At 62.2% G+C, this 20,847-nt stretch overlaps 3 protein-coding genes across 5 annotated transcripts; 1 reads left to right on the forward strand and 2 right to left on the reverse strand.

Annotated features, from left to right (window-relative positions):
• Positions 1-771: 771 nt before the first annotated feature.
• DNASE1L2 (deoxyribonuclease 1 like 2) lies at positions 772-3,712 on the reverse strand. 2 transcript variants are annotated; one of them, XM_082713465.1, is made up of 7 exons: positions 2,551-3,712; positions 2,372-2,460; positions 2,184-2,267; positions 2,011-2,111; positions 1,833-1,945; positions 1,441-1,692; positions 772-1,099 (listed from the first exon to the last, which is right to left on the reverse strand). In XM_082713465.1, the coding sequence occupies exons 1-7, from the start codon at positions 2,692-2,694 to the stop codon at positions 1,046-1,048; spliced, it is 837 nt and encodes a 278-aa protein (XP_082569591.1). In that variant the 5' UTR covers positions 2,695-3,712; the 3' UTR covers positions 772-1,045. The 2 variants fall into 2 exon arrangements, with proteins under 2 accessions (XP_082569591.1, XP_082569590.1); XM_082713464.1 differs by having other exon boundaries at positions 772-1,692.
• Positions 3,713-3,806: 94 nt separating this feature from the next.
• E4F1 (E4F transcription factor 1) lies at positions 3,807-14,255 on the reverse strand. Of its 2 annotated transcripts, none has more exons than XM_082713452.1 (14): positions 13,135-14,255; positions 10,649-10,800; positions 9,734-9,839; positions 7,139-7,332; positions 6,934-7,054; positions 6,672-6,833; positions 6,414-6,580; positions 5,921-6,130; positions 5,528-5,636; positions 5,152-5,369; positions 4,739-4,937; positions 4,511-4,653; positions 4,379-4,441; positions 3,807-4,299 (listed from the first exon to the last, which is right to left on the reverse strand). In XM_082713452.1, the coding sequence occupies exons 1-14, from the start codon at positions 13,298-13,300 to the stop codon at positions 3,943-3,945; spliced, it is 2,367 nt and encodes a 788-aa protein (XP_082569578.1). In that variant the 5' UTR covers positions 13,301-14,255; the 3' UTR covers positions 3,807-3,942. The 2 variants fall into 2 exon arrangements, with proteins under 2 accessions (XP_082569578.1, XP_082569579.1); XM_082713453.1 differs by having other exon boundaries at positions 5,528-5,629; positions 5,917-6,130.
• Positions 14,256-17,950: 3,695 nt separating this feature from the next.
• PGP (phosphoglycolate phosphatase) lies at positions 17,951-20,825 on the forward strand. The gene is made up of 2 exons (XM_082713454.1): positions 17,951-18,644; positions 18,751-20,825. The coding sequence occupies exons 1-2, from the start codon at positions 18,005-18,007 to the stop codon at positions 19,074-19,076; spliced, it is 966 nt and encodes a 321-aa protein (XP_082569580.1). The 5' UTR covers positions 17,951-18,004; the 3' UTR covers positions 19,077-20,825.
• Positions 20,826-20,847: the final 22 nt, after the last annotated feature.

A 20,847-nucleotide genomic window follows, 5' to 3' on the forward strand; every position in this document is an offset into this window, starting at 1 on the left:
TGTCTTTGGAAAGATCACACTAGATTTGTCCAGGCTCTTAAAGCTTTTTCCTCCATACAGTTCAGGCCACTTCGCAGACCCACCACCAAGTGGAGTTGTTTCCAAAACCAGAAGCCTCACTGGGCCCCCGTACCCTAGTTCTGCACATTCCCAGTCCCCAGGCGACAGGCTTCCCGGGATACAGGCCACGGTTCTCCCTGACAAGCCCTGGCCCAGCCCGGGGCTCCTGAGAAGGACCCTACCCAGGCTGGCCCCATGAAGGGGCTCTGCATCCACGTCGGGTGTGTGGGTGGCACCTGCCTGGGCCGTGTGAGGAGTCCAGCCTGCTCACCACTGAAGGGCTCCCCGCACGTTGCAGAGCTGCATACTCACGGGGCCTCCTGACTGCCTGTTCCTGCATTACTGCACGGGGCCCCTCATATGCAGGTGTCTGCAAGTCTGCAGGCCCCCGGGATTGGGGGGCGGGAGGGACACCAGGGGCTGGGAGGTTGGCCTTGCACATCAACACTGTGGCTATGTTTTTACCCCAAGCGCACTCAGCCGGTGTTTGGAAGCGTCTGTGGTCTGTGCAATGAAAGGAAGCAACGGGCATGTCAGAGCCAGCCTGGTCTTGGGATCATCCATCCCCAGCAGGGAGTAAAATGGCCAGGCCGGCCCTGTCCCATAGGGGCAGGGACCCAGGGCCCACTGGGCTGCGGGACCAAAGTTTGGGCCTCAGAGGGTTCGAGTCCTAAGAAAGGACGTGGAGGCCTTGAAGCCGACCAGCACGCAGTCCTGGCTGAGCACCGGCTCGAGTTTATTGAGCACTGCCCTGTGCCCAGCGCTCTGCAGGCCACTCCTCACAAGCCTGGGAGGTAGACGGAGTAGCCCATTTCACAGATGGGCAAACAGACTGCGTGGTCCTGTGATGTTTCCTAGCTGCTTGTCCCACCAGCTCTGCCCTCAGCCTTGCTGGAGGCTGGCCAGCTCCCCACAAGGAGCCCTGCAGGACTGTTCTCCTGGCCTGAGTCTGGAGGCCGCTTCCCGGACCAGGCCTTGAGGATTTTCAGTGCGACTTCAGAGTCACCTCCACAGGAAAATGGTCACTGATGGCGAGGGCCTGGAGAGGAAGCGGAGCCTGAGCCCCCTGCTGGGCAGCCTGCCCTCCCTCGGGCCCCACCTAGGAAAATGAGCAACCCCTCACTGCCTCCACTGCCCACACCCCTGTGCTGCCCGCCTCCCTATGCTGGCCAGGGATGGAGCCCACTGTGCTTGCTGCCTGCAGGTGGGCTGGGGCCCAGACTGGAGACACCCCCCCCCCCCAAACCCCTGAGAAGAGGCAAGGTCATCTTCTGCCATCCCAGACGATCCCTTCAGCCAGAACTGAGCCTCTTAAGGGCTCTGTGTTCTGGGGCACTGGTGCAGGGAGGGGCGCGCCCCCACCCCCGCCCCAGCGCTCACCTGAGCCTGGTCCAGGCCAAACTCCTCCTGGAAGTTGTGCACGGTGGCCGACTGGGGCTTGAGGCTCCTGCGCAGGCGGGCGCCGCACGCCACGATGCGGTCATAGGCGCAGTCCGAGTTGCCCACGGTGGTGTCAGCGCTGTCGGGGATGAGCCACTTGAAGACCTCACTGCTGCGCAGGCGGACGGAAGGCCAGTCGCGCTCCCGCACGTAGTTGCAGTCGGCGTTGAAGTCGCCCAGGAACAGTAAGTCCTGCGGGGACCACGGAGCCAGGGCTGAGCCCTCGGGCGCCGAGCCCTCCCGGCGCAGCCCCCTCCCGCACACGCGCACCCTCCCCGCACCGCACCCCCCACGCCCCCGCACGCGCGCACAGGGGCAGGGGCGGGCCTTACGTCCGTGCCCCACTTGTCGATCACGTCCAGGTACACGTCGTAGAGAGCATCGATCTCCGCCACCGCCCGATGCGGCGCCGCGTGCAGCGGGATGAGCACCAACTCCCCGGCAGCTGCGGGAGGCACGGGTCAGAGGCGGGGCGGGGGGCGGGGTTTCCCGGGGAGGAGGGGGCCTCACCTGAGCCGGGGGCAGAGAACTTGACCACAAACGGTTCACGGCTGAAGGCGTCCTCCGGGTCCGGGTACTGGTACGTGTCCAAGACCGACACCGCGTCCTTCCTGGGGGAACGAGGCGGGTAGGTGCGCTGAGCCGGCCCCTCCCGCCCCGCGTGCCCGGACCCCGCCTCTCACCTGTAAACAAACAGGTACATTTCCTTGTACTGGTCCCGACCCAGAGGCTCGCTGCTCACGAAGCTGTACTTGTGCCTGGACACGCTGCAGAGACACGGGCCAGGCACCGGGTCAAGGCACGGTCCAGGCCATATCCGGGCCTGGACTCTGAACGCTGGGCCCTATCCACCCACCCCTCCTCCCCACACCTGTTGATCTGCTCCATGAGAGCGGACACAGCGCTCAGGTCTGGGTCTCGCACCTCCTGCACCAGCGTGATGTCATAGCCAGCCAGGATCTGGGGGAGGGACGGGCAGATGCGGGGTCACGCGCGGTGGATTCACCCGGGAGGCCCAGCTGCTGCCCCGTCCCCGGTCCCTGGCCTCACTTGCGCAATGATGCTGCCACAGGCCGGGTCTGTCACTTTGCTGTCGCCAAAGCTCTGGATGTTGAAAGCTCCAATGCGCAGCGCGGCAGCTCCTGCGGCCCCCAGGGCCCAGAGCGCGGTCAGTAGGACCTGGGGCCCACCCATGGCGGAGAGCAGGTGGGCTGGGAGGGACAGACGCGCTCCTGAGTGTGGACCTGGAGTCAGACACACCGAGCTACCCTTCTGTGCCCCAGCCCTGGGGGACCGGCAAGGACCTGTGATTCAGAGGTCCAAGGAGGATCCTTCCCCCGCCTCTCCACCTCTCCCCAGTGGTGTGCTAGGTTTACCATGGCCATTCTACTCCTTGGGTAAACTGAGGCTCCAATAGAGGGACCCCACCCCCATCTAGGCTCCTGGTCAGCCCAGTCCCCAGACTCACCTGGGATGTGGATGGGGCGGTATTTGAGACTCAGGATCAAGGTCGGAGATTCAGGCTGGGGGTGTGTCTGTGGCAGGAGACTGACGCCTCCGGTTTGGTGGGGCAGGAATTGTAGGCCAGGGCCCAGGCGGGTATTTGAGGCCCTCGTCCAGGGAGGGGCTACACTGCTCTGGCCCCACCCCCTCTGCAGAGATGGACACTGGAACTGCTGGTTCCGGTTCCCAGGGAGAACCCTGGGGGCAAGGTGGCAGGGGATCCACCCTGAGCTGGCGCTGGCACGAAGACCGTCAAAAGCAGGACCCTGATGACCCTGCCGGCTCTGCGAAACTGTGTCCAGACTGGACGAGAGGTCCGGCCACCCAAGGTCCAGCCCTTGTTCTTGTACACGCACCCCCCACCCCCAACTAGGTCACCCAGAATCTCCCTCCCTCAGGGGTGCCTCCTGAGGGAAGGCAGGCAGTCCATTCATTAAAGACCTTCCTGGTTGGTCTCCTGCTGCTTCTTCGTTGTCACCTCTGGATAAAAGGTCATGGTTCCTTGGCCTTCCAGCCTGGTCCCCTGCCTGTGCACCCCCCCCAAACAGCCCCATGGTTGGAGGCTGTGAAGCAGCACCCCCTTCCGCCCACCTCCATGGGGCTGGGGAAGACAGGGTCACGACTCCAGCTGGGCAGGGCGGCGGCAGCAGGCTGCCCGTCCACATGCCAGGGACACCCACGCACCCCGGTTGCCCTAGCTCCAGTGCCAGCCCTGGGAGGGGTGGCCAGGTACCTGAGTCTGCAGGGGGAGGGCTGGTGGGGGCCCCCAGGGGAAGCTGCCTGGGCAGTGGCATCACAAGTGGCAGGTTTTTGTGTTTTATTGTAAAGCAACAAAAAACTATTTACACTCCCACACCCGCTCTGAACACCTGAAGTCTATGCCCCCTCTTCTATGGCTCCTTGCCCCTGCCCCAGCTCAGGAGCCTGCGGGCTGCCATACTAGACAATAACCGTTTGCACCTCGAGCTGGCCCTCGGGGGATGCGATGACCAGCTCGCCGGCGTGCTCCAGGATCTCAATGTCCTCTGATGAAACCATAGTCACAGTGGCCTGCTCGGTGCCAGTGGCGCCTGCACGGGCCGTGAGCACAGTGCCCTCGCTGATGGCCGAGGCCAGCGTCATGGCCACCTGCTCTGTCAGGCTCTCGGGTGTAGCGATGGTGATGGTGTCGGCTGCAGCCGCCTCTGGGCCCAGTCCTGCCTCCTGGTCCATGGTGACATTCTGCACGATGATCTGGTGCCCAGCACTGGCCTGGTGCACGATTTGCTGCACCACCTTCATGATGTGGCTGTCCACCTGCGGCGGCAGGCGGCTCAGCAGGTGGCTGTGGGGCAGGCGCCAGGCCACCCCCTCCGGCCCTTCCCCTGGCCCCCACCTCCGTCTGGGTGCCCTCGATGATCTCCGCGGCTTCATGGGTCTCTGCGTCATCCGCAGCGGCCTGGACGAGGGACAGAGGTCAGCCTGGCAGTTCTGAGCCCCAGCCCCACCCCAGCGGCCCCACACCCACTTCGATGATGTACTCCTGGGTGTCCGCCACCACGGACGAGAACTCCACCAGCACGGTGTGCGGGTCCTCGGCGAGCACGGTGGCGGCTGCTGTGGGGTTCTCCTCAGACACCAGCAGCTCTTCTACCTCCAGCAGGCAGCCCCCTGGGGGCGGGGGGCTTGGTCAGCAGCACTGTGGCCCTCCCGGCCGCCCCACCCCCACCCCCCGCCGCTGCCCGGCGGCCCTGACCTTTTGTGCGCAGGTGCCGGTTAAGCGTGCCGTGCTCAGCAAAGCCGCGGCCACACCTGTAACACTTGAAGGGCTTCTCCCCCGTGTGGTGCCGCACGTGCCGCACCAGGGAGCCCTTCTCCCGGAAGCCTCTGCTGCAGAACGGGCACACGTGCGGCTTCTCCTCCAGGTGCGTCCGGAAGTGCACCTGCTGGGCATTCTGTGGGGCCCCACCGTCAGCACCCACCGGGCCTCGGCCGAGGCTCAGTATGCGGCTCTCCCACCCCCGCCACGGGCTGAGGGAAAGCAGGGGCTGAGGGAAAGGGCCCGGGCCAGGCAGGAGGGGCGAGGGGCTACGTGGGGAAGGGGGCGCTGGGATCTGGCCCAGGACAGGGGAGCCTGCGGGTCATGGGGGTCAGGTGCCAGGGTCCCACCTTGGTCTTGTAGCACTTGCCACACTCGGGACACGGGTAGGGCCGCTCATCAGAGTGGACGCGCCGGTGGCCACGGACGTGGGCGATAGTCTTGTAGAGCTTCCCACAGTCTCCACAGCGGAAGCGGCGCTCACGCACGTGGACCTCCTGGTGCTTCTTGAGCAGGTAGGCCTTGGGGAAGGCCTTGCCGCACTGCACGCACGTGAATGGCCTTGGCCCTGGGGTTATAGGTGAGGTCAGGCCAGGGCTGTCCCTCGAGGGCCTCCTGCCTGCTGACCGCCCAGGGACCAACCTAGCCCCCCACTGTACACCCAAGGTCCATCTGCTGCCAGTGCCACAACCCCTGCCACCCCCCATTCCGCACCTCGACACCCACCTGCATGGCCTCTTTTGTGGGCTTCCAGGGTGGCTGCCGTCGGGAAGGTCTCACTGCACTGAGGGCACGGGTGGGTCCTGGGCACAGTGGAGGCCCCACTGGCTACCTGCTGGGGGTGGGGGGTGGCCACAGCACGCTTCCAGCACCCACTGTGGGTGGGACCCCAGCAGTACTGAGGAGAACAGACCCATGGCAACCGCCTCCCCTCCCCGGTGCCACAAACTCCATCATGAGCCCCGGGAAGGCAGTGAACAGGGAACAAAGTTCCTGCAGAAGGGGCTCGATTTTTCCACCACAGGGAACACAGCAGGGAGGTAGCCGCTGGGCTGGACCAGTGACCCTGTAGCTGGGGTCCAGCCCCCACTGAAATATGCCGGCAGCGCAGGCACCTACTGTCTCCACGGGCTCCACCTCCAGCAGTGGCAGCTCTGGGGTACCGTCTCCCAGGGCCTGGGGACTGGGTGCGGTGGGAGGGGCTGGCTCCAGGGCCCCCTCCTCTCCGGTGACGCGCTCAAGGACAATGCCAGAGTTCTGCATGGCCTGGTGCAGCAGGTTCTCACGGCCACTCTCGCTGGAACAGGGAAGCTCCTCGGGGCCCGGGGGCTGTAGGCACACGGTCCCCACTTGTAGCCACTGCACAGGACAGACCCTGCAGGGCCTAAACTGTGCGTACTCAGAAGAGCGCTTCAAGGAGCCCCACAGCCCGCGCTCCCCACCCTTACTCTTCCTGCCCCTGGCCCCTTGCTGTCCTCTGGCCACTGGGGTCCTGCCTCCAGACTGAGCACCAGGAAGGCAGGCCAGGTCGGTCCTGTTCCCACTAGAGCCAGTGACCAGAACAGAGCCTGGCAGTGGACAGACAAAGGCCACTCCCCAGGGTGGCCCGCACCTCTGCAGCCAGGCCTTTCATGCCCAGGGGCAGCTCTTGCATCTGGACGTGGACTTCATGGATGACCGTGCCCTTGGCATCTGTCACCAGGTGAATCACAGGCGAGGTCTCCATAGGTTCTCCCGACACTGATGAAGATGGGACCGTCCCCATGGTGGAGCCAGACCCTTCAAGGCAGAAGCCAAAGAACTTTGAAAAAGCCCGCCCAGCAGGGTGGCCCCCAGGCCAGCGGCCAGGGTCAGGGCAGTGGGTCCCTACCTCGCTGGGCTGCGGGCGGGTCCTCCTTGCCAACAAGCACATCCTTGCTCATGCTGAAGCGGATTTTCTCTGTGCATGGGGTAAGAGACTTGAGGTGCCGGGTCAGTGCACCTGACTCCCGGAAGCTCTTCCCACACTTGGCACACTTATAGGGGCGCTCATCTGTGGAGAAAACGGAGTCAGCTCCAGGCAGGGCCAGCCGCCCCAGGGAAGGCGCGCCCAGAGCCACAGCCTCACAGCCCCTGGTCCCCGCCTGGCTCACCTGTGTGCCGCCGGTGGTGCCGGATGAGTGAGCCCTTGGTCCGGAAGGAGGCCCCGCACAGCTTGCACTCATGGTCCTTGCGGCTACTGTGGGTCACCATGTGAGCCTTGAGGATGCTGCCCTGGGGGGGAGGGGACAGTGGGGCTCAGGCGCTGCCGGAGCAGGAGGGGGAGGCGGCCCGCCCGCATGCAGCCCCGGGGCCCACCGTCTTGAAGGTCTTGTGGCACAGCACACACACGTAGCGGCCTTCCTCGTTCACCAGCAGCTTCACCTGAGCCTGCTGGCCCTCCCCGCCGAGCACAGGCCCCCGACGGCTGGGGCTGCCCGGGGCTTCTGCCATCTCGCCGTCCCCTGGCTCTGCCTCGGCAGCCACGATGACCTCTTTGATGTGTCCGCCGCCTGAAGAGAGGCTGGTCAGCCCGAGCCACCTCGGATCCCTCACTGGGAACACTGCCAGGCGGGCCGGGAGGAGGCAGTGCAGCTGCAGCTGTCCCGACCACCCTCCCGCCCTGGGGCCTGACACCTGCCCTGCGAGCCGGAGGCACCTTGTCTGAGTCTGCAAAACCGCCAGGGGCACTCCAGGACCCCGAAACGGTTCCAGCGAGGAGCCCCAGCGTGAGCAATGGTGCCCCTTCCTAAGTCTAGGGGCACAGGACTAGATGTGGGCAGGGGTTCTGCCACCCCCGGGGACAAGTGAGTGCCAGCATGGAGATGGGGGTAAGCCGTCTGCCCTGCTCACTGCCCCCCAGGGATTGCCCGCTATGTCTGGAGGCTGGGAGGGCCGGGGACACGTCTGGGGCGCGAGCGCTCCTAGACACCTGGGACTGCCCGAGGGAGGAGGCCGGGCTTTAGCACCTCTCACGGGTGATGAAGAGATGTTGACAACGTGCAAAGCTAAGCTGTAAACACACTTCACAATTTCTGCTCTTAAAAATGACGTGTGGGATGGGACGCCTGGGTGGCTCAGTGGGTTAAGCGGCTGCCGTCGGCTCAGGTCATGATCCCAGCGTCCTGGGATCGAGTCCCACATCGGGCTTCTTGCTGGACGGGGAGCCTGCTTCTCCCTCTGCCTCTGCCTGCCTCTCTGTCTGCCTGTGCTCGCTCTCTCCCCCTCTCTCTCTGATAAATAAATAAAATCTTAAAAAAAAATTTAAAAAAAAAAATGACGTGTGGGGACCGGCTATAAAGCCACCCTTAGGAACTATCTCAGTCAGGCGCGCGGTGTTTTGACGAGCCACTCTCCCAAACAGAACGGAAGCGCTGTGACTCAGAAATAATTAGGGGCATCTCTCGCCCATGCCCTGGCTGACGCGCCCGAGCTCTATCTCTCCTCCGCCCCAGATGCAAACTTCTGAAAGGACCCGGACTTCTGCCAAACAAGGACTTGAGACAGAGCGTGGCACAACAGGCAGTGGATGGAGGGGTCAAGGAAGAAGGAACGTGGCTGCCCGAGTCCAGGGAGGAAATTCAAGTTTGTCCGCAGGGAAGAGGCAGGAGGGCCTGGTACAGGCACCCCTCCACAGCCCCCACCCACTGAGGCCCCCAGCCCGGCAAGGACTAAGATGCCCCGAGTCCTGAGATGCCAGCAACTGGCTGTTTCAGACTCTAGCTGACCTGGACCAATGAGCAGCTGACATCAAGGGGACATCTGGGGCACCCAAGGGGGCAAGAGAGGCAGGAGGTGCCAGAGAGGAGCCCCCCCAAGCTCAGGGCAGAGCAGCCGAGCAGCAGGTGTGGGCCGGCTGGAGGCTGGGGTGCTGTGACGGGACCTGGCGGGCCAGGGGTCCGGAACCTGTAGGTTCCCTCTGAGCCCAGGGAACTTGTTTCCTACATGACACCACTCATGCCGTGCCGGAGCCAGAGCCCAGCCCCACCTCTGCCATGACAACAGTCCTGTCCCCAAGCAGCACAGGCAAACGTCCCCGTCCACAGGAATGTCAGACAGCACCGAGAGCGGGACAGGTGTCCTGCCGCCGCCCTGAAGCGGGACTTCAGCAGAAAAGCCTACTCTGACATTCCCCGCCCTGAGGTCTCCTCCGTCTCTCTTCCCGCCCCAGATGTCCCTAGGGCTTCGTGAGGCCGAGTTCCTCCTGTTGCCCAAACCTGCACCTGCCAGGCCGCCCACTCACACACCTGCCAAGACTCCTACCCCGCAGAGCGCCAGGGACTGACTACGGCCTTCCCAGCCTCCCTCCCTGTAGGGACACGCCCAGCCCCTGGCTGCCCTTTGAAGGGTCCCCTTCCCAGTCCAGACCTGACAACACCCCTCTCCTACCTCAGTAGAGCACCCGAACTTAAAAAGAGCCACAAGGAGGCTGACCTGGCTCCACACGCTCATAAAAGCCAGGTGTGCATCAGGGCACGCGTCACCACCCCCACACGGGAGGGGACGGCCAAGGTCAGACAGCAGGTCAGGACAGAGCTGGAGCAGCAAGTGCGTCCCGAGCTCCCCCAACCTGACCCTTCAGAGCCAACCACGGGTTAGGGAGCAGGACCGGGGGTGGTAGAAAAATAGCGAAGGTTCCAGAAGGACCCGGGAAAAAACAGTCTGGGGAAGCAGCAGCAGGACACAGAACACCCAGCAAGGACTCTGAGTATAGGCCGTACGCCTCCCCTCTCCCGGCAGGGCCCGCTGCCCGGTGCTCGGCCCTCCTCAGCCAGGCCTTGCTCTCAGGCGAGCAGAGAGACAGGGTGGCAAGGGTCCCCAGCCTCCAGTGCTGACCACAGACAGCTGACAGGTCAGCAACAGCTGTGTGGAAAGCGACATGAGGACAGCCACGGTGGGACCGTGCTGGCTTACCGACGATGTCAGGTGTGTGGCTCATGTCTGCTGTCAAAGCGGCCGCCTCCACCACGATGTGGGCCACAGTGATGGGCTCCTCCGGGCTCGCCACCGCTGGCACCACCTATTGAGGGGGGACAGGGGACACACAGGACTCAGCTGTGGGACTCCAGAGCGCCCCTGGCTTGGAGAGGAAGGCTTGGGTTTATGTCCCTGCAGAAAGGCTGTGGTAGGGCCTTTCATCTCCTCCAGCATCTCTTCTGTCCCTACACTGAGCCTGACTCCCGCCTGGTCCCTCCACTCCAGGCCTAAGGGGTCAGCACCATCACTCAAACGCCACTGGCCACCATGGGCGGAACACAGAGCACTGAGCACCCTTGTGGAGAAGGGCTCCAGGGGGAGGTGGCTCCACCAGCCCCAGCCAGGGGAGCAAGGGAAAGAGCCCCAGGTATGTGTGACTGGGGGTCTTCCTGGAGGAAAGGGCACCACCGGGAGGGGCTGGAGGAGGGCACAGGGTCAGAGTAAGACAGGTGTGAGCCCTGCGACTTCTGGGCCACTCCCTGTGATGACCTGAGGTAGCCCCTTTCCCAAGTCTACACAATGAGGATGATGAGAGTGAGGGTGCTGTGTCCCTTAACAAGACCACGTGTGTAGTCTAAGCGTGCACACGATGCCACAAAGTCAGCCACTTTCACGATAAGGGGGCTCCCACCCTTGGTGGGATCCTGAGGAACTGTGTGTACAAGCCCTGAGGCAAGACGGGTCCTCGGGTCCTGAGGTTCCAAGAAAGGAGGGACCTCAACTGCACAAGCTCCGGCCAGAGGCCGGGGGGAGCCAGCTGCACTCACCGCCCCACTGGCTGTCAGGGGAGCCCGGGGGGGCAGCAAACACATGCACGGGTATGTGCAGGGCAGGGCGGGGGTGGGCGCTCACCTCCTGGCCCAGCAGCGCACCGGCAGCAGGGGCTGCAGGCGAGGGCTCCTGGGTGGCCCGCTGGCACACCTTCTGGAGCTTGTGCTGAACAAAGTCTTCCAAAGCAGTGAACTCCGCCTGGCAGCGGCCACATCTGTGCACGTCGTCCTCATCTGCAAAGAACCTGTGGTCACTGGGGCTCGGGAGGCCTCCAGGCCCGGGGGGCCATCAGCAGCAAAGGTAGCTTCCCCAGCTTCCCATGGAGGCCCGGGATGCCAACCCCCATCCTCCAAGGTTCTGCAGAGAGGCAGGGAGGGCAGCACCCAGCAGGCAGCGGCCCCGCCCATACAGGTAGGCTGCGGAGACCCACTGAGGTTGTGTATCCCTAGCCCCCACTTCAGAGATGAGGGAACAGAGGCTCAGGGGCAGCTAGGAGGTGGGGGGATCCGCCCATGCCAGTCTGGGGGAGTGGGATATTAAGACTGTTGGGCTATCTGTATGGCCTTCGGCACCTCTGGGTCCATCTGCTTGTCGGTAAAATGGGCCAACGCCTTTTACAGTGTACAGTGCAGCAGGCATCAGTGCGCTGAAGCCCGCAGGGCTTTGCCTGAGAGGCCAGCCCTCAGCAAATGCAAAAGAGGCAGCACACCCTGACCCATAACCCTCTTTCCCCACTGACTTGCTGCTTCATTGTTTCTGAACAGGTTCTGTTCTCCTGAAGACACTTGGGGGGAAACTTCCCAGAGGGGCTCCACACCCCCAGGAACATCACACCTGAGCCCCCTCACCATGTAGGCTGACCAGCCAGTGGCTGCCCCAGGTCCTATGGAAGAGACTTCCCACTCACTGAATCCCTACTGGGTGCCAGACACCTCACTGGGGATGTCACCAAATCCAGCCAGCACCCTGGGGAAATAAAGATGACTATTCTCATTCTAGAAAAATGACCTAAGATTCAAGGCCACCCCGCTGGTGAAGTGTTAGGACCAGAGGCTGAACCTGAGGGTCTTCACTGGAAGGCCTGCCATTTGCACAATGGGATGGAGGGGATGTCCCTTGTGCATCCATAAAAGTCTTCCACAAAAGTTCACCAGTTCCCACCACCTCACATGTGGTCCCACATCAAGGTCGAACACAGGGCTAGCACAGAGGAGCCCAGTCAACGTCTTCTGAACTAATGAGCAAAGGAAAGCCTAAACCACAGCCATGAGTGGCCCACAGAAGACCACCGTCCCCTCCAGGTGGCTCACGGTCATGAGCCAAGCACTGAGATGCCCACCACCCTCTTAACTGTCCCACCGGGCAGGCCAAGTCTGACTCAGCGTTATCCAACGCAGAAGGGGACCGGCCATGCCACACAACACGGACAGGGCTGAGGGTGAGCCCAGCAGGGCATGGCAATCGAAAAAGAGATCCCTCTCTGGGGTGGCACTGCCTCTAATGGTCCCCCCTCCCCCAGCTGGAATTAGAAGGATCTAAGAAAACAATGTACTGAGAATAGGAGTTCTGTGGGGAGAGAGACCACCACCCCAATATCACCAGCCAGCCCCCTCCTCTCGGGCCAAGCTGGAGAGCTGAGGACAGAGACACTCCTGTCTGAAAAGCTATCAGGGCACCTGCGGGCCAGCCCTGGGTGTGCTGGCTCAGCAGGTCCCCACGTTGCTCTATCTTCCTTGTCACCACAGCCCTGGGAGGCAGCACAACCCAGAAGTTAGGGGACCTGGCAGAGGAGTCACACAGTCTTGCTACTTACTCCCTGGGTGACCTGGCCGCTTTGACATATTTGGACCTCAACAACAACAGTAGGAGCCTCCAGAGTTGGTTTTAAGATGAAAGCGCCCAATGCGGGGTAAGTGCTTAACACGTTATTAGCAGCAGCAGCACCCTCCCCATTCTGTAGGGAAAGGGAAGCTCACCAGCCCAGGGTCAACCAGCCAGAGAGCAGCAGATCCGGGCCGGAGCTCCCAGGCTGGTTGCAGAGCACCGGCTCCGCACCACTGGGCCCTGCTGCGGCCCCAGGGGCGAGCTCGGAGCCTGGACCCCCGGAGCCCCGCCCCCGGCAGCCTCCAGCCCCACCCCAGCCAGGGCTCTAGAGGCCCGTCAGGTGCCGTGGAAGAGGGCCCAGAGGAGAGCAGGGCCGTGCCCATACAGGCGAAGACGGGCCGGACCGCGAGCCTGAGGGGCCAGGCTGGCCGTGGAGGCAATGGCAGAGGCCTCCACGGGCAGCCCCAGGGGCCTGGCCACCTGTGAATATCCGTGAGTGGATATTGAGGCCTGCGGGGTGACGGGCGCCCCGCAGGAGAGGCCTGAGGGTCTGAGGAAGCCTGGGGGGCTCGTGGAGGGCTACGCAGGACTCCCTTGGGGACCCGGGAGGTCCGCAAGGAACCGGGATCTGGGACCGTCTGTCGCGTCCGCAGCTCAGGCCATCGGGGCCTCCTCCAGCCAGGACTGAGTTGTCCACATCCCGGCCGCGCCCGACCCCGTCAGGCCCCGTCAGGCCCTGTTACCTTCCTCGCTAAAGGGCGCCGGGAGGCCTAGGAAGCCGCCAGGGGCCAAGGCCGCCGCCGCCGCCGCCGCCGCCGCGACCCCGCCCTCGCCCGCCTCCCGCCCGGCTTCGGCCCGGGCTTCTGCCGTATGCGCGGCCGTCACCCGCACTGCCATCGCGCCCTCCATGTCGCAACGCGCCGCAGGAAGATGGCGGATTTACGACCGTGTCGTCATAACAACGGGCCGCGCTGAGGAGAGCGAGAGAGAACGACGAGAGGAGGGCGGGGCCAGACCGGTTTGACAGACAGCCGGCGGGGCGGAGTCTAGGAGGAGGAGCCCGGAACGGCAGAGGCGATGCCAGACTCCCGGAGAGAAGGCACGGGGCTGGGCTGCTCGGGGGCGTGGTTACAGTGGAGAGGGCAGAGAGGCGAAGGGGCGGGGTCAGAGGCGGTCCCTCGGGGCGGGGCTTAGTGCGGTAGGGTCGCGGCCGGGCGGGAGGAGCGGAGGGCTAGGTTAGCATCGCTGTTGGGCCGGGGACCCGCAGGGATTGTAGAGGCTGGCGGGTGGCCCGCGGGACACTGCCCCCGCTCCGACTAGTGTGGTGCTCACCGCCGTGGCCCTACCGCCTCGGGTTAGAACCTTCCTTGTTGGTTGTCGGGTCACAAGGAAGAACCCGAATTGGGGTTGGCTCTCGGGTAGCTTCACTAACCCTTCTACACTAATGCATTTCTTTTAAATTGTAATAAATACCCACAAGATTTACCACTGGTCACATTTAACGCATTCACAGTATTGTGGGAACATTAGCAACATCTAGTTCCGGAACCTTGTCCGGAAGGAAAGGGAAACCTGTCCCCTTAGCACTCCGGTTCTCCCCTACTCCCGGTCTCTGGCAACCACTTTCTGCCCGTCTGGCTTTGGCTTTTCGGGACATTCTCAATTAAGTGGAATTACACATGTATTCTTAGGTCTGGCTTGTTTGGCTTAGCATAATGTTTGCCAGATTCATCAATGTTGTAGCATGACCATACATCATTTTTTTACAGCTGAATAATACTCCATTATCTGCATGACCAGAATGTATTCATGCACCGCATTTGGGTTGTTCCCACCTTTTATACTTATTAAGAATAATGCTACCATGAATGCGTGCAGACAAACTCCTTTTATTCTTTCTAAGACAGTCTTTAGTTCTCTCTTTGAAGCTAAGCGCCATACAGGACTTTTTCATTTGATATCAACCATCCCTATTTTGAAGAGGAAGAACTGAGGCACAGAACTGATAGGATGCTTGCCGGAGGGCAGACTGGAGACTCAAAGTCTGTCCAGAGCCATGGGCTGGAAACCCACAGGGTGTGCTCTCCCAGCTCAGTTATTTTCTGTGACCCAGCCCAGTGCTGGATGCCAGAGACTCAGATGAATCAGAGCTGGTTTCCTCCAGCAAGGCTGGTCTCCAGGCAAGACCAGGCAGAGACACAAGGGCCCAGGCAGAGAGTGGGCAGCTCTGCCCTGGGAAAGACACCAAGCAGAGACTGTCTCCATGCCGGGGATGCCCAGCTGGGGCCCCGGGGACCCTCAGCCTGGCAGGAGCAAGGGATGTGTGAAGCACAAGTCAGATCTTTGGAGGTGGGGCTGGGGTAAGGGTGAGGCTGCTTTCTGCAGGGGACTTGCTCACTGTTGCAGGAGTTTAAGCAGATGGAGTGACAGCATTTCAAAAGGATCCCTCTGGCTACTGTGCAGAGAAAGGACCACAGAAGCAGGGAGATCCCAGATGGATGGTCTCTGAGTAGGACCAATAAGAGGAAGAACAGGTGAGGGCATGTGGCAGGGGCACTGGGGAGGGAGGACCAGGACGACACCTCAGTTCAGGTAGTGCTGAGGAGTACTAGGGGAACCGATGTCAGAGAGACTGAGTAAGCACCCAGGATAATGGAGTGGGGAAGGGTCTCAAAGGTGGAGAGGACAGCCTGCATGTGGGTGACCAGGAGGAGCTGACCTAGGGGAGACAGAGAGCCTGCCCTGCTGTGTGCTCCAGAGCCATGTCAGGCTCCCCAGGAGTCGGAAAAGGGCCTCTTGATCCAGTGACTCCCATGTCCTGCCTCAACCAGAGCCCAGGCAGGCCAGTGGACAGGCCTGAGGTCTCTGAAAGGGAGAGTGGCCAGTGGAAGACAGGAAAACCAGAGTCCCCCTTGCCCCCAGATGGCCTCCTCCTGTCCCACCCAGCCCTCAGCATGGGCTCTAGCTGCACACTGTTTGACATTCAATGCTCTGGTCACAGAAACACCAGCCCCCTTTATGAGGACTGCTCAATCTCTGTTCTTTGGATGTACTTTAATTTATTTAACCAACTCCATGTTGAAGAATTTTTAGATTGTTACCATTTTTTTTTGCCACTTGAATCCTTTTTCAATGACTCCCATTTTTACTTGGCTCATTAGAAGCAAAACCATCTGTGAAAACACAGATTCAATTGCTGCTTGCGTTTTCTAATAAAATTTAAGTCCTTGCAAGGCTATTAAAATTAAATAGAGTCTGTTCTTGGGCCATCTCCATCTATGCCCCATTCAGCTTGTAGGCAGGGCTTCCTCAAGGGGGGAACCCTGGCACCAACCATTCACAGGTATACAGTGAGCATCTACTATGTGTCGGGGACACCCCGTGATCGTGTGGTGCTCCTCTCCCATCTCCCATCCAGACACAGAACATCTCACACCTTACTTCTCCCCGCCACCTGCCTACATGAAGTGTACCAAGTGCACCATCCCTTCCAGCTTCTGGCAGGACCTCACCCGTAACAATGTCCTCTCCTGTTCCAGACCATTCCGTCCTTCCCACTACGCTGGCTCAGGCCCTACAACTCCCAGGGAATGTTAAGGCAAACAGGTGTGACACAGCTCCACTCTGGAGTCACCTGGGTTTAATCCCAGCTCTGCATTGTCCAGCTAGTGACTCTGTGTGACTCAGTCTCCTGATCCATGAATGGGGACACAAACAGTCCCTGCCTCCTAGGGCCTTCTCATCCAACAGCAAAATGCAGGTAAGGAGCAGTGCTCAGCGCCTAGATGTTTACTGGATGCCCAGGAAACCAAAACAACTGGGCAGTATTTTCCAAGCTGGCCGGTGGCTGGGCAGCAGTAAGACTTCCTATTCTGGTCAGTGTATACACTAGATGCTTCTGGGTGGTGAACAAACCCGGTGCTTCCCAGAGTCAGCTCCACATCAAAACGAAGTGGGAAGAGGCAGGGAGGAAGTCTCCCCTTGTGGGTAGTGGGTACATCAGGCAGGAATATTCTGCACGCCCTGCCCTTGTGGACCATGGCCCTTCAAACGTCCTCCAGGAGTTCCCGGGCCGGCAGAGACCAACAGAAACAAGCTGGGTGTAAATAAGCAGGGCCCTAAGGGAACTAAGGTCACTGGTTTACCTCATGGGTTTGGGGGGTGGGGCGGTGGGTCCAAGCTGACTTTATGGAGATCTGGGGTCCAAGAGAACAGCAGCGGTTGACACCCTGGGAGCTGAGAGGCTGGGTGGCCTGGCACAGGGTAGACTTTCAGGAAACCCTTCAGAGCTCTGCTACCTGGCCCGATGGAGCGTAGTAACAAGCGAGCGTCTACCGGTGTGAACCTGCGGCTCCCCTCCCAAGTAGACTTCACCCAAGAGAAATGAGTGCCTGGGTCCCCGAATGGCTGCGTGGGAACCAGAACGTCCATGCAGGTATTATTTACAGCGCTCCCAACCTGGAGACCGCACAGTGTCGCTCAACTGCGAAACAGACACACAGGGGTGTATTCTTAGGACAACGCACCGACAATGAGCGCTCGCGGCGGGACGGCCCCACCGACGGGCTGCTGAGCCGCAGGAGCAGCCCGTGCTTACGTCCCGGCGCTGAGACTATCTGGAAAGGCAGGGGAGGCTGTGACTCACCCCGCGGCGACAGGCTCGGGGAAGTGGCCGGGGGTGGGGATCGCTCGAGCCTGGAGAGGGGCCGCCAGGCAGCTTTCTGCCGCGACGGAGAGGCCCCGGCGCGATCCGGGCCGCGTTTGCCCGGGCGTCTATGCCGCCGCGCGGCACACCGGACGCGCGCACTTCACTGAGGTTGTGCCTCACGAGAGTCGGCCGGGGCCCCCGCAGCACCGCGGCCGGCGAGCGGGGTCGCGCGGCCCCGAGCCCGGCGCCAGCAGTTACCGGCTCACGTGACCCCTGAGGCAGCCCCAAGCGCCCGGCCCTGCTAAGGCCCCGGGAGGGGGCTCCGCGCACGTCTGGAAGCGGGAACGCCGGGCCCGCCGGGACAGAGCCCAGGGCTGGCCCTCAGCAGCGGCCTTACTCCGCCACGCGCCAGCGGCGTGTCCCGGGCGGAGGGCACCGCCCGGCGCCGCCCACGCGAAGGTGCGGACGTGACCCGGGCCCCTCCACGTCCTGCCGGCTCCGGACCGCGGAGAAGCCAGCCAATCCGCAGCCGGCCCGGCCCGGGGTCACTCCATTAAAGGCCTCCGTCACCTAAGCTGACCACGCGCCACCAATGGGCGAGCCGCCCGGGGGCCGCCAATGAGCAGCAGCCTTACGGCCAGCGCCGGCCCGGGGCTGCTCTGCAGCGTTTCCGCAGTGAACGCTCCACTCCGAATGCCGGTTGGCTCCCTGCCAGCCAATCAGCGGGGAACCCCGGGCCCGTCAGCCAATGGACGCCCGTCTCCCCGCGCCGGGCCGCGACGGTTGGCCCTGAGCTCCCGCAGCCCGCGGGAGGCGGGGGCGGATTGGCGCAGGCGGTGTCCAATGGGCGGCGCGCGTGAGCAGCGGAGCCAATGAGCGCGCCGGGGGCGGTGCGGGCGCGGCGGCGGGCGGCTGCAAGGAGCGGCCGGTGGCGGCGGCGGCGGCGGCCGGTGGCGGCGGCGGCCATGGCGGCGGCGGAGGCCGGCGGTGACGACGCCCGCTGCGTGCGGCTCAGCGCCGAGCGGGCCCGGGCGCTGCTGGCCGACGTGGACACGCTGCTGTTCGACTGCGACGGCGTGCTGTGGCGCGGCGAGACGGCCGTGCCGGGCGCGCCCGAGGCCCTGTCGGCACTGCGGGCCCGCGGCAAGCGCCTGGGCTTCATCACCAACAACAGCAGCAAGACCCGCGAGGCCTACGCCGAGAAGCTGCGGCGCTTGGGCTTCGGCGGCCCGGCGGGGCCCGGCGCCGGCCTCGAGGTCTTCGGCACGGCCTACTGCACCGCGCTCTACCTGCGCCAGCGCCTGGCGGGCGCGCCGGCCCCCAAGGCCTACGTGCTGGGCAGCGAAGCCCTGGCTGCCGAGCTGGGGGCCGTGGGCGTCGCCTGCGTGGGCGTGGGGCCCGAGCCGCTGCAGGGCGACTGCCCCGGCGCCTGGCTGGACGCGCCGCTGGATCCCGACGTGCGCGCCGTCGTGGTGGGCTTCGACCCACACTTCAGCTACATGAAGCTCACCAAGGCGGTGCGCTACCTGCAGCAGCCCGGCTGCCTGCTCGTGGGCACCAACATGGACAACCGGCTCCCGCTGGAGAACGGCCGCTTCATCGCGGGTCCGTGCGGCCGGGGGACGCGGGGTGGGGGCGGGCCTCGGGCACCTCCTCCCCTCTGACCCCGGGTGCTCCCCTCTCTTCCCTCCCCTACGTCTCCGCCCCGCAGGTACCGGCTGCCTGGTCCGAGCCGTGGAGATGGCCGCCCAGCGCCAGGCCGACATCATCGGGAAGCCGAGCCGCTTCATCTTCGACTGCGTGTCCCAGGAGTACGGCATCAACCCGGAGCGCACCGTCATGGTGGGAGACCGCCTGGACACGGACATCCTCCTGGGCGTCACCTGTGGCCTGAAGACCATCCTGACCCTCACCGGAGTTTCCACTCTAGGGGATGTGAAGAGTAATCAGGAAAGTGACTGTATGTCTAAGAAGAAAATGGTCCCTGACTTCTATGTTGACAGCATAGCTGACCTTTTGCCTGCCCTTCAAGGTTAAAGATTTAGTGTCTTTAATCTCCAGAATAAAACGAATTGAAAACCACTTACCCAAATTAATAGGTGGGGCTTAAGCATCCGCTCAGCTAGGTGGCTTCAAACAGTATACTTGGAGTTAAGTAAAGGCACTAGTTGTTAACCTTGGAAGTAAACGTTTGGGGGGCGATATTGTTTACAGATGCTTCTATTGGAAGATGCACTTTTAAACCTGGAGGGCATTGTGGGGGTCCTGGGCTTCGCGTGCCATTGACAAGGACAGGCTTAGCATCTGTCCAGGATTCAGGTGACCTCAGGGTGGTTACCCAGCCTGCTGATGGGCCCCGGGCAGGTCTAGGGATGTTAGATGTTTCATTGAAGATTTCATTCAGGGATCAGGCCCCCCCCTTCCAGGCCAAAGGGGAGAGCGGTCTGATGGTTTTGACTGTTGTGAGAAACTTGTACAAACAGACGCACGGCCTGTTGCTCTGGTGATCTGCAGGGGAGCCTGCTGTGGCGTCCCAGCCCCTCACCTGCAGGGTGGGAGTGGAGGACAGCGCTGCTCCCAATGCTGTCTCCCTGTCCTTGGGGTGCAGGGTGCTGACCTCACTACCGCCCCACACTTCCTTAAAAACCACTCTGATGTCACAATCAAGTGTCTGTTCCGTTTCAGATACCCAGGGCTGCCACACCTTATATGTGATCACGGAGTTCTCTAAACTCAGTCCAGCTAAGCCTCAGCTTTCTCAAATGTGCATTTAAATCCAGCTGATCTGGACTGAGCACATTGTTAACTGAGCGGCCAAGAGTGTGGATGCCTTTGCTGAACTCTGGGCAGCTGTGCAGAGAGCTCAGAGTAGCGTTGGTACCAAAAATTATTTTTTTAAACTTTTGAACTTTTGTGAAACGGTGGAATTGAATCTTAAGTGTGTTAATTAATAGCTGTGCTCTGTCTCGTAGGGAAAATCCCTCCGAAGAAGTCTGCGTGCCCCGCACCCAGCAGCACAGCTAAAGGCACGTGCTGGCCAAGAAATGCCTGACACCCTGGGCGTCCTCTGGGTGGGGGAGGAAAGAGATGTCCCCAGGAACAGGAAATCCTTTCACAAAACATCCAGTCTCTTCCTGTTCTCCTGAACCCTCAGCTGGGGTGGCGGTTACATGCCAGTGGTCCTTGAGGCCACTTCTTTTGGCTCTGGAGTTCCTTGTCGGATGCCAGTGGGAAAACTGGCAGGGTCCGTCTGCTAGCCAAGGGTTCTTGGCAGAGGGCTCCGGCCTTTTTCTGCCTGTTCCCTAAAGTTGCTGACCTGATGAGCGGACCATCCAGCTGCACTTGGCGGGTAGGGCCTGGAAAGCTGTTCTTTTGGCAGACCCTTTCCCAGCGCCTCACTCTGTCCCCAGTGGCATTTGCCCACGAGCTTCTCTCCTAGCCGCCGGGGGACTCGTTCCCTCATTCTCAAAGTTCTCATAGCAATAAAGGGTGTCCTGAACCCGCAGCTCTTCCCAGGCCCGGGCTGTCTGGGGATTGGACTTTGCTGTGGGGCATCGTGAGGGCAGCCAGCGCCTGTGCAGTTGGTGGTGCTGACGGCTCTGCGAGGTCGGCTCAAGGTGGGTCTGGACATTGAGCAGGCCTGTCAGGGCGTTGTCGCCCACACCAGGAGCACGCAGCACCACCTGTCCTGCCAGGCAGTGCCCCCGGAGCCCATGTGCACCCCACCTCTGCCCCTTGTTGCACTGTGTGAACCCAAATGCATATTAAAGTCTCAAACCGCGCTAACTCTGGCGTTCTTTGCCCTTGT

This window comes from Mustela nivalis (assembly GCF_964662115.1).
Source record: "Mustela nivalis genome assembly, chromosome: 19".
In the NCBI taxonomy this organism is placed as follows: Eukaryota; Metazoa; Chordata; class Mammalia; order Carnivora; family Mustelidae; genus Mustela; species Mustela nivalis.